General features: G+C 47.4%; 4 protein-coding genes across 4 annotated transcripts; 1 reads left to right on the top strand and 3 right to left on the bottom strand.

Moving 5' to 3' along the window:
* Nucleotides 1–283: 283 nt before the first annotated feature.
* On the top strand, nucleotides 284–4,398 carry K444DRAFT_531857 (P-loop containing nucleoside triphosphate hydrolase protein; the record flags this gene model as incomplete). Its single annotated transcript, XM_024875032.1, has 5 exons — nucleotides 284–526; nucleotides 575–1,935; nucleotides 2,007–3,906; nucleotides 3,958–4,073; nucleotides 4,149–4,398. 5 exons carry the CDS (start codon nucleotides 284–286, stop codon nucleotides 4,396–4,398), a joined length of 3,870 nt encoding a protein of 1,289 aa, XP_024735283.1.
* A 1,766-nt stretch (nucleotides 4,399–6,164) lies between these two features.
* K444DRAFT_563688 (uncharacterized protein) lies at nucleotides 6,165–7,887 on the bottom strand (the record flags this gene model as incomplete). Its single annotated transcript, XM_024877034.1, has 2 exons — nucleotides 6,165–7,377; nucleotides 7,433–7,887. Coding segments are annotated over 2 exons (1,668 nt in total), but the record flags the coding sequence as incomplete, so codon positions are not given.
* A 4,474-nt stretch (nucleotides 7,888–12,361) lies between these two features.
* Nucleotides 12,362–13,167, bottom strand: K444DRAFT_614164 (uncharacterized protein). Its single transcript, XM_024880488.1, has one exon. It carries the CDS (start codon nucleotides 12,739–12,741, stop codon nucleotides 12,430–12,432), a length of 312 nt encoding a protein of 103 aa, XP_024735281.1. The 5' UTR covers nucleotides 12,742–13,167; the 3' UTR covers nucleotides 12,362–12,429.
* Nucleotides 13,168–14,386: 1,219 nt separating this feature from the next.
* Nucleotides 14,387–15,206, bottom strand: K444DRAFT_630978 (uncharacterized protein; the record flags this gene model as incomplete). The annotated part of the gene is made up of 2 exons (XM_024883284.1): nucleotides 14,387–14,991; nucleotides 15,086–15,206. 2 exons carry the CDS (start codon nucleotides 15,204–15,206, stop codon nucleotides 14,387–14,389), a joined length of 726 nt encoding a protein of 241 aa, XP_024735280.1.
* Between the last annotated feature and the right edge of the window lie 386 nt (nucleotides 15,207–15,592).

Here is a 15,592-nt window from a genome sequence, read left to right as displayed (position 1 = left end):
TGGGAGTACGAATTTCTGCAGGGAGTTCGATTGGCCCAGTTTGCCGGGGACTCGGGGCTCTTAACCTCCGATTTCCAACGTCGAGGAAAGAAATACTTCCATCCATCCCTTGTTTTCTCAAAATCAGTCACTTTCTTCTTGCTGCCCCAAAGCGTTATAATTCTTCTATTCTTTGATTTACGGCATCTTCAATCGGGCCTCAAGCCAAGTTGTCCCTGGCTAATCCTCTGCCTCGAGCCTTCGCCGTCGCAGAAGCTCTCTCTGGACGCAAACAGCTACAGGCATGGCAGCCAACTTGCCAACCTCCTCGAAAGCGAGCCATGAAGAACTCAGAAACGAAAAAGAAGGTCAGAGCCACGATCTTACAAAAGCAGAGCAGGAGATTCTAGCCAAGCAATTGAATTTGCCTCGTGTGAAAGCCTCTTACTTCATGCTGTATCGCTATGCGACGAACATCGACTTGTTTATTATAATAATCAGCACATTTTTTGCAATTGTTGCAGGTGTTATATTCCCCTTGATGACCGTGAGTGCCCTGCCCAAGAATCTCTGAAAACAAGGCTAACTTTGGAAGGTTGTATTTGGCTCTCTTACTTCAAGCTTCCAGTCATTCTTTAGCAGTCATTCAAATCCCGCCTCGTTTCGACACGAAATCAGTCATTTGTCTCTATTCTTCGTTTACTTGGGCATAACAGCCTTTTGTGCAAACTATATTGCCACTGTCGGATTCATCTACACCGGGGAACACATCTCGCAAAAGCTTCGACAAAAGTATCTTGCCGCTATTCTCAACCAAAATGTGGCCTTCTTCGACAAACTTGGAGCCGGAGAGATTACAAGCCGCATCACCGGCGACATGGCCACGATTCAGGATGGAATATCTCATAAGCTCGGGCTGACAGTTACTGGCATTTCTATGTTCTTTGGAGCACTCATTGTTGGGTTCATCAAGAACTGGAAGTTGACCTTTATCATGTGTACAGCAATTCTCACAATGGTGGTCTCGATGTCCGGCTTTTCTAAACTCATGGTTCGGTTCAAGCAAAAGTCTGGAGAGTCGTCTGGTACATCAGCCACCATTGCCGAAGAAGTATTCAGCTCCATCAGAAACGCCACAGCCCTGGGAACACAAGAGAGGCTCGCCGAGGAGTACGATGGATACCTTTCACAGGCAGAGATATGGGGCTTCAGAATGAGAGTCGTCACAGGTATGATGTTGGGGACGATGCTTGGGATCATTTTCTGCGGCTATGGCCTATCATTCTGGGAGGGTTCTAGACTTTTGGTGAAAGGGGAAATGTCAGTTGGTCAGATCATCACTGTTTTACTAGCAACTATGATGGGGTCAACGGCTCTTGGTCAAATTGCACCTCATTTCCAAGCCTTCGCAGCCGCATCCGCGACCGCTGGACCAATCTTCAGCGTCATCGATCGACCTCCCACAGATGAACATACCGATGGTAAAGTACTAGATCAGGTACGAGGGGAAATCGAGCTCAAAGGAATCAAACATGTGTACCCCTCGCGGCCTGAGGTGGTTGTCATGCATGACGTTGATCTCACTATCCCAGCAGGAAAAGTCACAGCACTTGTTGGTGCATCTGGTTCTGGAAAATCGACCATCGTGGGATTGGTCGAGCGATTCTACACTCCAATCAGAAGTCAAGTCCTTCTTGACGGTCACGATATTCAGACTCTGGATTTGAAGTGGCTCAGAAGGCAAATGGCTCTGGTGAGTCAAGAGCCAGTTTTATTTGGCACTACCATCTTTGCCAACATTGCACATGGTCTCATCGGAAGCAGATTTTCGGATGCTACCGGCGCTGAAAAAATGGATTTGGTCGTCAATGCAGCAAAGATGGCGAACGCACACTCATTCATCACCTCTTTGCCAGAAGGATATGACACGAACGTTGGTGAAAGAGGGTTCCTCCTGTAAGGCTGTCTTTTGCCCACTACATGCTTCCATATACCGAGGAAGAAATTATACTGACTGTCAACCATAGCTCTGGGGGTCAGAAGCAACGAATTGCAATTGCCCGCGCTGTCATAAGTGATCCGCGAATCTTGCTGCTTGATGAAGCCACATCCGCCTTAGACACCAAGTCCGAGTCAATTGTTCAAGAAGCTCTTGATGCTGCTTCTCAAGGGCGCACCACCATTGCCATAGCCCACAGGTTGTCTACTATCAAGGGAGCTGACAACATTGTGGTAATGTCCGAGGGTTCTATTGTTGAGCAAGGCACACATGAGGAACTCGTTCAAAGCCACGGTGCATATTTTCAGTTACTCGAAGCACAAAAGCTCGCGGGAGATCAAGCCTCACAGCCTAGTTCTGATGCCCACCCGGAAACTTCTCTAGACGACACAGAGCACCATGAGTTGTCTCTTGTCCACTCAAAATCCCATTCTTTGAGAGAGAAGACAATCAGCCTAACGAAAACCTTCACTGAGAAATCCGGACATAGGCCGCAAGGAGAGCAAATCAAGTCTCAAGCAAACTACTCACTATGGACATTGATCGCTTTCGTAGCGTCCTTCAACAAGCCAGAAATCGGTATCATGGTTCTCGGCATCTTCTGTTCCATTCTAGGTGGATCAGCCATGCCTATTCAGGCATTGTTCTTGGGCCACGAAATCTCCGCCCTTTCACTCCCCTCCGAACAATATCCCAAACTACGACACGATGTCAACTTCTGGTCTTTGATGTTCCTTGTTCTTGGACTCGGAGTTTTCGGGTCTTATACAGGTCAGGGTATCACGTTCGCATACGGCTCAGAGAGACTTATCTTCCGTGCTCGATCTCGCGCAATCCGCTCAATCCTCCGTCAAGACATCGCCTTTTTCGATCTACCCGAGAACTCTTCTGGGGCTCTTGTCTCTATGCTATCCACAGATGTCAACGATTTATCTGGGATGAGTGGGGCAACCCTCGGCGCCATTTTGAATGCTCTCACCACTATCATCGTCGCGCTAGCTCTCGCCTGTGCAATAAGCTGGAGACTCGGACTAGTGTGCGCAACAGCAATGCCTGTTCTTATGTGTTGTGGCTTCCTCCGTTTCTGGATGCTCGCACGATTCAGCAAGCAAAGTCGGTCAGCCTATCAGGTTTCAGCCAGCTATGCTTGTGAAGCCACGGCCGCTATCCGCACCATCGTATCTCTTACCCGCGAAGATGATGTGCTGGAAACTTATGAGGCTATGCTCATTGATCAAACTGCCAAAGATCTGAAGTCTACCTTGAACTCAACTCTCCTTTACGCTGCTTCCCAGGCGGGGATGCTGTTCGCTTCTGCACTGGGTTTCTGGTACGGCGGCACCTTGATCTCAAATCACCAGCTATCAATCCAGGACTTCTTCGTTGCGTTCGCAGCAGTCATCTTCGGAGCACAATCTACCGGTGGAGTGTTCTCCTATGCCCCCGACATGGGAAAGTCAAAGCAAGCAGCAGAGACACTCAAGTCTCTGTTCGACCGAGTCCCCGAAATCGATACCTGGTCCGACGCGGGTACAAAGCTTGACAGTGTCGAGGGTTCAATTGAGTTCCGTGATGTCAAGTTCCAGTACCCTACCCGTACTACACAAAAGGTTTTGAGGGGTGTTAACTTGACCTTCAAGCCTGGGCAGTACGTAGCTCTGGTCGGGCCAAGTGGGTGCGGTAAGAGCACGATCGTCTCGCTCATCGAACGGTTCTATGATCCCACTGGAGGCTCGATATTCTTGGATGGAACGGACATTTCCACTTTCAATATCCGGGATTATAGAAGTCATATTGCGCTCGTTAGCCAAGAGCCGGTTCTCTATTCTGGAACGATTCGGGAAAATATCATGCTTGGAACAGAATCTGAAGTTGGCGAGGAAGAAGTTATCAGAGCTTGCAAGGACGCAAACATCTATGATTTTATCGTGAGTCTCTATTGCTCAGTGTAATTCAGATTCAGTCTAACACATGGGCAGATCTCTCTTCCGGCAGGCCTTGACACCATTGTGGGGTCGAAAGGTGTTATGTTGTCAGGTGGTCAAAAACAACGGGTCGCCATTGCACGAGCATTGATCCGTGATCCCAAGATCCTGTAAGTCATCTTCCCTCTCTCCCACCAGGTCTCTCAGAGCAGGAGGCCTCTTTGCTGACTTGATGACACCACCAGACTTCTCGACGAAGCCACTTCAGCCCTGGACTCTACCTCCGAGAAAGTCGTCCAAGAAGCACTTGACCGTGTCTCCAAAGGGCGCACCACAATATCCGTCGCTCACCGTCTCAGTACCATTCAGAATGCTGATATAATCTATGTCATTGATCAAGGGCAGGTTGTGGAGAGTGGGAACCATGATAGTCTTTTGGAAGCAAGGGGTCGGTATTCGGAGTTGGTGCAGTTGCAGAGGATGAAGAAGACTTGATGAGTAGATCGCAGTGTTTCTTGTAAGTTTTTCTTCGCACTGGTCGGGGCGGTGGTTCTGATGTTGTATATTATAGGGAGAATCATATGGATAGACTTTTTATTCCACTCAACCTAGTAATACCATACGTCAAAGAACGATTCAGTTTCTCTTGACTTCTTGATTCCGCCGCCTTCATCTCGGATTTGACTTCGACATTGTTGACATGTTGATTCCTCGGCTTAGGCGTCGTTCACGTACCAATTAACCAAGTTGGTGTGCTGCCTATGACTGTCTATCTTCTGATGGATTTTTGGCTGCTTTCAATGCAACCATCAACTCCAAAAGTTCATCAGCACCATGTGGGTCGTCCTCTGTCGCGAACAGGTATTTGATTACAGCGGCCAACGAATGGCGTTCCTGAAACGAAAGATTTTCATTGTCGTCCATTGAACCTTCATCAGAGTAGACACTTCGCTCTGGTCAGTTGTTCTTGGTGATTCGGCGGAAAATATCGAGGTTGTAAAACCGGAACTAGTGCTTTCTACTCTCTTATATCTCTTCGTGTCTGCGTCCGTGGATGGTACCACATGATTAATCAAAAGGTTTTTTTGATGCATAAACCACATTCCGAGGGTCCCAGAAGGCCCAGAAGGCCCGTAATTAAACCCTCGGTCCCAAATCTTATCATCTTCGATGCAGCATATATCTAGATCAGCGCCGCTTTTCATGAAAGTTTCTAGAAGCCTTTTTAGGATCTTCGACCCTCTCCCCAGAATGAAGCTATATCCTGATTTATCGGAAGTATGAAAATAATGGATGAAGTACTCCCAAATTGTGTGGCCCTCAAAAACCTCATTGGGATCGGCACCCTGCTCCAGCAAAAATTCCATCATCCTGCACAATGGCTCATTCAAGGGCCTTGGATGGTTCCCCAAGAATGTGAACCCGATTAATGGTAGCCCCGAAGCCCGTTCCACAGATCCGCCATTCGAAAGAAATCTGGGTGCAACGTAGAAAAGAAGTTTCTGTCTGATTGCCTCGCAAAGGAAATCAGATTCCCAGGTTGCTGGAAACTTCTGGTTCGACCAATGGCCGAGCGTACGCCCTCGCAGGGCATGTACCCTATGGCTCAACTCTGTTGCTGCTCGATCGAACTCGTCGAAGAGACGGCAAGGGACGGTCAAATCCCTCGTTCTGCGGTCGGATAACCACAACTTGTCGAATTCGGCCGCCAATTCCCAGCACATACAACTCCATAGATTGTCGATTGCTTGACTTGTATTCTCTGACGGAAGTTTCTCGAAGAGAAAGAGTCTTTTCAGGCGCAGGACATAGGACATAATTAGCTGGAGTAACGGATCGAACATAGAACCGTATCTGTTATGGCTGCAGATACCTTTCCATACGTCTGCTCGAGCCAAGTAGTCTCTTACTGTTCGATGGAGGTAGTGAAGATTGACCTGGACGTGGTCCGTTTGAGTTAGTTCGATGAGCCCGCCGCATCGTGTCCGGAGCATATCATCCATGTATTCACTGAGGCTTTCGATTGCATATATGGAGCAGTTTTTGGACTTAAGCAGAGTCAAATCTCGAAGCCCCACTTCTTCCTTCACTGCTTGTCTTAGATCGTCTTCACTGGTGCCAAATACCCGTGGTAGATCAACCGTATAGGCAGTGTACAATATCTCTACCGAAGAGTCGTTTAGCGCTGAAAATTTGTACGCCGCGTCGAAAACTTGGAAGAGGATGGCACCTTCTTCCACGTTGATGGGGTCAATTGAGCTCAGCATATGTCCATACAGCAGTTCTAGGTCCGATGGAAATGCATCGAGTCTCTTCAGAAGCTGAGGAATGCCATCCCTTTGGCTCAGTCCCTTGAGCAAGGATTTGACGACAAGCTTAACCCAAAGGAACACACCCTCAGCTTTGTTAATAAGCTGTGCAACAAGTCTTTTGCATGTCTCAGGTTCTCTTGTGGTCCAAAACTTCATTCTCTTATGACCATTTAACTTGTCCTTGATATATCTTTGAATATCGTTTGATGTCAGATCCTGAAGTTTGAGGCTTGGAAATCCGTTGAAGGAGTCCTTGAAAACAATCAAGGGCCGGCTGGCGATGCAGAATTTGACATACGGTAAATTGGAAAGCGAAGAAAAGTAGTCGGATATCTCTTCGTAGTCTCCATTATATTCATCCAAACCGTCGATAAAGAAACAAAAGTGATTCTTCTCGGAGGCACAGCCAACCAGTCGTTTGAAGTTTTTTTGTAGTCTCGATAGCGACCAGCTCTCAAGTGCTACAGGTACTCCATGTTTGGCCAGCTCCAGAGACTTCTCCCATTCCTCGGGGCAGACTTCCGGAAACAAATTGGTATGTTTTTCCAGGACATCATGAATGATTGACCTCAGCAATCCAGCTTGTGAACACTGTTCTGGCACCCCACTGTTCCAGAAGAAGAAAGCTAGAGTGTTCAGAGCCCCATGTGGTGCCCATTTTTGCAAGTGCCCTCTAGTTCGTGAATCGTCAACAATAAATCTCATAAGAGTCGACTTCCCAGACCCAGCTTTCCCGTTGATCCAATAAATCCCGCTACCTGACTCGGCCCAGTCGATGAAGCTGCTCCACGTCAAATGTTCTTCCTCGGGCTCCCGAAATATCCATTCGAATGTACGTTGATGTGCTTCCGAAATGGTCTCATATCGATGGGTCATTGATTCAAATCGGAGGCTCTCACGAATGTGAAGCTCCGCTTTTCTTCGGTGCCTATCTTTCTCTTGATTCTCTAATAGTTCTCGAGTCTTGGCATGTTCTTCTTGTCCAGACAAACTCATGGCATTAAGCTGGATAGATACCCCGTCGACTTTGCTTTCCACTTGGGCAATCTCGGCTTGGGTGGCCTCATTGTTGGCTAGTAGTGCTATCATAATTCTTCCGACACCAGCGTCAAGCGATATAAAGCGAGCGTCCTGTTGAATAGACAGTGAGGTCACCTTGCCACTATTCGCCAAATTGTTTAGACAGCATCGAGCTAGGAGGATCCATCGAACATTACCTCAGAGAAACTACAACATGTGTATTCAACTCCGCCCTCAAGCTGTATAATCTTTTCGCAATCGCTTCGATCTTCTCTTTGGACCAAACCGATTTCAGTGCCTGCCGGAAGCTCTTCCACTTCTTGTAGCGGTGATCTCCAGGGACCTTCAATGTTTCAAGCTTGTCCACTAATTCCTTTGATACCGTTACGCATTCCTTGCATATTGTCTCCAGATCTTGGTCAACTTGAGTGGGTGAGCCCTGCGTACTATCCCGACGAGCCTGACTGAGAGAGCCTTGCACACCGCTGCTCAACTGTTGAAGTCGGATAGATGCTGTTTCGAGCTCAATATTCTCGCCCAAGGCCCCATCCACAGACTTATAAAGTTGGGTTCCTTTTGATACAATACCAGCTCCATAGTCGACGAACTGAATTACAGCCGCAGCCACGGACAAGGCTGAGAGGGGGTCCATAGTACCACGCAGCGCGTTTCAAAGTGTCAGCTTGATCGATAGATGCACGATGTTTGTCACGCAAACCTCATACATGAAGCTTAATATGAAATGAAAGACGGAGTGAGGATATTCGAGCGTTGGGTGAAGTTCTCGATCTTGAAGCTGGGGTGTGCTGCGACAAGAAAGTAGGCTGTGCTGGCATTCAACGCCTCTTCGGCTGTTGTCGAATCTCGACACCTGGATTTTTGCAACCAATCATTCCTTCGACCCTCTTTGCAAAACTCAGCCTTGCTGCGCAATGTAGTCCTGGATACTGCAAAGTATCTCTATTGAAGACACTGGTTTCGACAAAAAAGGGAAACCGAGTTGGTGTTAGCTTAAGTTCATTAGAAGCAAGTATTTTGAGGCGGGTTCCACACAAAAACACAGATACTCTGGCAATTCTTGTTATGGTGACTGCGGTATTGATATATGGCAAAGAAAGAGTACTCCTTAGTTTGGAACTCCGTCATGTCCCTCTCAAGTAAATAAAGACCTTCTCTCACTCTTATCCGGCGTGTTGGGCCTGCAGCGAGACCGCGAATCGATGAGACTATATACACCAACATGGGAATACTTTCTCGACGACCGGATATTTCGAAGTTACTAGAAAACACATCCTCCCAGTCCCAGAACCTCCTGGAATCCAAAGGCCCTTCTGCTTGTGATTTTAGTCAAGGTCTATCAAAAATTCCGGAGGATAGACTTACTCTGCTCCTTGTTCTGCAACAGAGCCTGCAAGTCATATGTGAGACTCACTGAACCACCGCAAACTCTCTCTCAGACTCCTTGGTCTTTCTCCCACGCTTCTTTAAATCCAGATGCACTTGTTCGAACGGGTGCTTGTGAATGTCCCACTCGAATACTGCTGTCTCTAAGTTCCCAAAGAATCCAGCCCAGGGTTGCAGTTTTCGAAATGAGATTGACCCTGGACTGCGCACAATCATATGTCTCACCTTACTCTCTACATCGATGGAATCGGCATAGCGGAGGTAGATGAAGCTATTGGGTGCCGTTCCGAGGAAGGCCCTCAATGGGCGGATCCCGGGAAGTAAGAGTGTCGAAAGCGAAGCTGAAATAGAGTCCCCTCCGAAGTCTGGAGCGGAATAACAATTTGTGGTATTCAAGAGCAGCTCTGTTGGTAGAGACTATTCGGGGACGCAATATTGACTGGTGAAAACCACGGGATAGAGCGCTCTGAGCCTGTAATCTCAATGATGCAGGGACCAGGGACAGTCCATTGCCATATAATCAATATAAACTCCGGAGGGAGCCTCGGAAAGAGTGTGAACTACTTGTAGGATGTTGCCCATGGTGGCTGGCCCGCTGTCGAAGAGATCGTATGCGCCGCTTGGGTGATCTGGTGGAGTCAGCTGGCTTGGATCCATAATATGAGGAGATATTCGTGCCTACCGTAGCCGTTTGCTGGATAATCTTGAGGAAAATTGAGGTGAAGTCGCGGAAAGATATACAGTGGCGACGTGATATTTTGTAGAAATTGGCAGAGCCCTGCTAGCCGATAGCTCTCCGAAAGGTTGCCGATCTTAATTTTAGGAAAGCGTCGCTTCAGAAGAGCAGATTCCCACCGCGGAGTGGATTATGTGAAGCATACACACATTGATGCAGTTCTTGAAAGGTGCTCTGTTATATGCATTAACAAAAGGAGCCACGTCTCACAGACGAGCTGCCCATCTGTGCAGAGTTCTATGTACTTTGCATCTCAGGATCCTAAGAGCGCTTCTGAGCCACCTCCTCCTCTATCTCAACCTTCTTGTACCACTTGACCATTAGACCCTTGTTCTCCTTGCGCAGTCTCTTTACCAAGATCTTATGCCAAGAACCGCCCATGTCCGCAGCAGGTCCCGACTCCAACGCAGCAGCCTGAAATTCAAGCTTCAAGACCCTCAGCGCAGTGAACTTTTGCAGTAGCTTGAACTCGGGACCCTCCATGTTTTGAATATCTCCACTGACCATCAGGTTTTGAAGAGCGCCTTGAGTAAAGTGACGTGCTCCTCCATTTTCGATCTTGTACGGAAATTCAGTGAGAATGGCCAACGCTCCAAAGCCCTCAGCGTAGATCATATCGGTGCACATATTGATGTAAAAGGGGCCTATAGCAGGTTGGTTGGCGAACATGAGTGTGTACTTCTTCAAGGCAACAGCGCGAGCTTAAGCACTGAGTTAGCAATATGTAAATCGCGAATTGCAAGAGTAGCTCAGGAGTATGCGTACCATGCTGATTTGTATGTAGTAGGGCGGGAATGTTATGGACAACTCTGATCTCTTGGTTCTCGTCAAGTTTGATGGTAACGATTCGTGGAGATGAGGTTGCAGAGCAGACCCATATCATCTCCTTGACCTCAGCGGGAAACTTCTTAAAGAAGCGATCGAACTCTGCAAGAGCCATTTGGAAAGTACAGTACGAATCTGGGTAGAGAAATGTCAACTCCATGTAGAGAGCAAGGCAAAAGCCAGACAAAGAGGTCAGACGAATGTTCCAACGTCCTTCTGTCGAATGTGATTATCGGAGAGGAGACGGTCCAGAACTTACATGGTACTTTGAAGTGCGATGTGATGCACCGACACCAAACTGTTGTTCCAAATGGACGTGGATAATGTGAAGAGAGCGTAAAAGAAAGCAAGAGCTAGATCGGGAGATGGGACGATTGCTCTACAATGTCTTAGTCTATTGTGGGTTGTGAGCAAGAGTTGTAACAGAAAGGCGCTTATCGCGCTTAAAGTTAGAGGTTGAGGGTAGAAACAGACGCGAGTGTTGTGCAAATTTTCCCAACTCACACCCATGTTTGCTGTTTCTGGCATTTGGGGTTGAGGGTGAATAGCAGTATGGCTGGCCTCTGTACAGAGTGATGCAAGGTTCGCTTAGCTCGAAAGGAGTCTGTTGAAATTAGGGGCCTGAGGCCCCTAATAGGCTTAGTAAGCCCTGGAACAGAGCCTTAGGGGCTGTGTACTAATGGAACAGAGCCTTAAGGGGCTGTGCACTAATGGGGCTTAAGCCATAGGCTTATTACTGAGTAGATTATGCCCTGTGAGGCTAAATCGGTTCAGCTGAGGTTGAATGGTTCAGTATAAGGCTCTCTGGTTTAGGGGTTTAGTGCATGTGACTTAGGAGGTTCAGGGCTATATATACGGTCTACTTACCACTGTAGAACAGCAGTCAATTCAGTACGTTTTACTTGGTTTACATTGCAAGCACGTGACCCTAGCTATATTGCTTTAGCTAGTTCAACAGAGTCGAAGGTGAGTCCGGACCGATGATTTGCCGCGAAGCGAATGAGCGCAGATGTATATCCTTTGTCTTAGTTGCTCTTATCGGGTGTTGTTCAAAATGAACGTGTGTTCGGTGTTTTCACTTTTTCGGTTTTACCGGATGCCGGATAACATATCCCACGGGTAAGGCCTTGACCCGTTACCCGTTTCACAAACCAGACCCGGACATCCCTTCCCCTCTTCACAATTATGGTGACCAGTAGCAAAGAGAGATTGTTATGTATTTGCTCGTTCAACTACGTCTATCAGTCTTGGCTTTTGCAAATTACACCCAAGCTCAAAGCAACGTCAATTGGACAAGTTCAGATCCCCTATTATGCTTGCTGGACCTCGCGGATGAGAACTTGCGAACACCTCAATGACAAGGACTATGTTTTATGCCTTCAGTCTATCCCACTTCACTTCCTCCAGCTCCGAAGTTCCATCCTGCATCAGGTCAGACTTTTTGGCCTCTATTTCTGGAGAAAAAAAATCTTACCTTCAATTTCTCAGCCCGGGCTATGATCTCCTGAACTGACATGACAGCCAACGAGACACGACCAGCAAGCTTATTCGGATCAAGATGCTCCCCCGCAGATCTAGCTATGTTCCTCCGAATAGCCTCCTCCAATGTCCATGATGGTGTCTCGAAGCTTTCCCGAGGTTCAAGAACCAGAGTCTCAAGGTTCCGAAATTCCCTGATTATGCAGAAACCAAGTGCCTCAAGTGCCCCACTCCTCTCAAAGTCGTTATCACTTCCGCCAAGCATCAAATGACGCAGATCTCCCAAAAATTTCGAGTGGCGCAAGCTTCCCCGTAATTTTGTGTGGTTTCGAGGATCTTCTTGGGTTCCGACGCACAATGAAAGGAGGTCCCTGGCGTTTTTGGCGAAGATGATGTTGTTGAACTAGCTAGCTTGGCTAGCATCCTTTCCTTCCACTCCAGGTTCAACCACTAATTCAGTTCGTCCGATTATTGGGTATTACTTACGTACGAACACACCAATCGTTTATTAGTATCGCCATTCGATTACGTTCCTTAAACGTGCGTTCAGGAATCAGATTGGTAAATCGTTCCCACCACCAAGTAAGTGCGGGGTAAATCACATGGTGGGGTGGAAATCAGGAATATAGCTAGGGAACCCATTCCCTCTGTTTTTTATGGAATCACTCTCCTGTATCTAGTCAAAACTAGTCATTCTACAGATTGTCAATCTCCAATATATCGATTTTCCACCGATAAATCGATCCCAGTTCAATAGATGTCTTTTGAGAAGTCTAGATACATGGGTTTGACGTTTCGGTGATTTGTGAAAGCGAGTTCGTAGCTTCCCAGTGCTACCTCTCTCGACTCCCGGGAGGTATGCAGCATCGCCGGAATTGCGTAGCTTGCCGCCAGTAATCGGAAGTTCGGTGTCGCATCGTTGTGTTCTTGAATTGTTATGACTCGAGGTCCGGGGATTGCCAATTTCCAGATGGTGAGGCGTATCTCCGGTGCCAGCCTAGGAAACAAGGTGAACTCAGGCTGCTCGACGATCTGAGCAGTCGCGAGATCTCCGATTTCCATCTTGTTGCGATGGCGGGGGAACTGTTTATTGTCAGAGCAGGTCCAAACACCACCTGACCCTCCCCAGAGGGCGAGAAGACAGTTGGGCAAGGGATAATTGGGATACCGTACCACGAAATGTCCCAGAAATTTTCCTTGGTGTTGTCAAATATCGCAAACCCTGTTTGCTTGTTGTTGTCGGGTAGAGAGGATGGCGTGCCGAACACGGCAGATAACCCTAACTTGGGGCAAGGCTACATGATAGCACGAGATTTTTGATTCGGCACGAACACAACAGCGACTTCATGATATAAAGTAGTTTGCTTGCGTTATTAGTCACATGTGGTATTTCTAGCTCACACGTTCAAAGATCGGCACAATGAAGAATAGACTGTAGGGAAAATACAGTTTGTTAAGGCCTGCCTAAATAGAAGGTCAAGTCCTGTCAACCTCTTGGCAATTCTTAACTCCAGCTGTGGCTAAAGGCGAGATCAAGAAACGAAAGGAGATATTCGCCAGTCCAATCTTTCAACTTCGTCGACAGTCAAAATTATAATCTTAGGAGCTCCCACCGGCCGACCCGGCCTCTCTTGTCCATTTCCATCTTCATCCAGTCCTTGGAAAGGGAATTCTGGATCCCAAAAACGGCCAGGGTATCTCAAAGTCGTATCCTTGAGTCCACTCCATCAATCCATATCATTGTCATTACTGATTTCAACCCGAATCACCGTCACGGTCTCCAGGTTGACGAAGTTCAGAAGCCGCTCCTAAATACGGCACCATTTGCCCAACTGATTATCAAGGATGACATGCCCAGCTTGTATTTTACATCCTCGGGATCCTTGAGGCTAGGATCATGCGCAAGGTAGAAATTTCTAGTTGCTTCTTCTTATCTGAAATGGGGTCTGTTTTGGGAGAAGTTAAAGAGGGCTAGGTGGAGTACGCGTTTTCCAAATCCAATCTCGTGGTTCTCGAGTGCTTCAGGGCGAATTTCAGCATTGTCTTGAGTGAGATCGGTACTTGTCGAAGGCTAGTTGTGTGCTTTGTGCCAGTAGCAACCTATGGTCGGACATACACAGCATTTGCCAACCTTGATGATCTGTGGCCGGATGGGAAGTACTTGTTTCCAAACTCTCAGTCGCATCTCTGGTGGAAGTCCTGAGAAGAGGGCGGAGGTGGTGAGCTCAGCCATGGCATGCTGGCTGGCAGCTCCTGGTTGAAAATGCTCTTCTTGACCCATGCCTGAAAGAGGGGGTCTATCCCCGACTCGGGCTACTTTAGTCGGGAGACTTCGTGGGATGATTACAAGCGATTGACCCGTATGTAATTTTGAAGAAGGCGTTAAGCATTTGGCTCCAGGATAATACAGAAATAGTTTTGAAGAAAGTAATTCGAATTCTACGGAAATAGGAGACCACTTTCCCCTCAGAGACACTAGCCTGTTCAGTTTTGCACAAAGACTTTGTCATTAGGAGTTTAATTTGCCATTTTTAATGAATTATGGCTTCTCAGTACTCCATTATTTGCTTTTCGGTCTTTACCAGAGTGTGTGCTGAGGCGTAAAACACTCGATATCAGTCAACGGCATCAGAGTGCTCTGAAGGATTGACTTAATTATCTGAGTTGTCGCCTTAGGAGCAAGCCTTGTCACGACGTAAATTAGCAATTATAAAATATCCTCAGGGAGCTCAAATACCTCAGAATTGGCAGAAACCAGCTGTGGCAACTGAAGTTCTCTGTAGCAGTACCGAAGGCGAGTATTCTTTGGAACTTTCGCTGCCTTCGTCCATCCATATATATCGTTCTCCCATCGCCGACGGAATGCGAACACCAAATCCTTGTCATTGAGTGGACTGGCGAAAGGAATATAGTTGTAAAACTCGATGGTCAGGTGCTGCAAGGCATCGAAGTCTTTTATGCGAGAAAATGGATGACCTCTGATGGTTTCGAATTCAATGCCAACGTGAAGTCTCCTGACGTTCAATTCCGCTCTCTCTTCTTCGAATTCGCCATCGTAGGATTGGGTAAAAGCCCTTAAGGCGTACTCATCAACAAGATGCAGGGTATCAATATCGAAGTCGAAATAAACGGTTCGGAGAAGGCGGTATCTGAAGGCGAGGGAGTAGTGTTTCAGTGCTATCGCGCGAGAGTCGCGGCAGACACGAAGAGTGACAGGGATATCGGATTTGTTTTGCTGTTGTCGATGACGATGTTGGAGCTTGCGGTAGACGGTGACACAATCCCATGACTCGATCGTGATCTTTCGTGGACCTGGATGAAGACAGATTTAGCAATTGCTCCATACAGATTGTTTTGGGAAGATTGGAATAGAAATTGGTTTTGCCCGCGGCGCTGGGGCACATACCAGGTAAGGCAAACTCCCAGATCTTGTTTCTCAACTCTGGTGGAAGTTTGGGAAACAGTGTAAACTTCAAAGGAGGTGGCTCTTCCATGGGCATTGCGGGAGTAGAGATTTGCTGGCCCATTTTTAAGATAAGGTTAGCTTGGTGGATGCGTTGACCTTCGGGATAAACTGAGAAGCTTTCCGCTTGGGGTTGTGCAAGAGGCACAACTTGCCGTGCTGTTGTCTTGACTCGACAAGGAATGAGTCTGTAGAGCTAAGATTTATTGGGAGGATCATGTGAAAGAGCTTGAATTTATAGTCGGATGGCAAAAGACGGAGCAAATGCCAACAGGATTTAACCGAGGGCATGTGGCAATGGGGCATCGGGCTCACTTTCAAAGATTGACTGTCCCTTAAGATCGATACATGGGAAATTATTTAAATGGAACAGGAAAGAACATAAGTTCAATAGGAAACTTAGGAAAAGACTACACCGGCCGGCGAACGCTGCTGGTATTGTTCATTATC

The sequence above is a fragment of the Hyaloscypha bicolor genome (genome assembly GCF_002865645.1).
Source record: "Hyaloscypha bicolor E unplaced genomic scaffold K444scaffold_92, whole genome shotgun sequence".
Taxonomy (NCBI): Eukaryota; Fungi; Ascomycota; class Leotiomycetes; order Helotiales; family Hyaloscyphaceae; genus Hyaloscypha; species Hyaloscypha bicolor.
This window is presented reverse-complemented; position numbering and strand designations above follow the sequence as displayed.

What these genes read in the sequence shown, in the direction of transcription:
- K444DRAFT_614164 (XM_024880488.1), bottom strand. Translation starts at nt 12,741, where the DNA reads ATGGAAATCGGAGATCTCGCGACTGCTCAGATCGTCGAGCAGCCTGAG.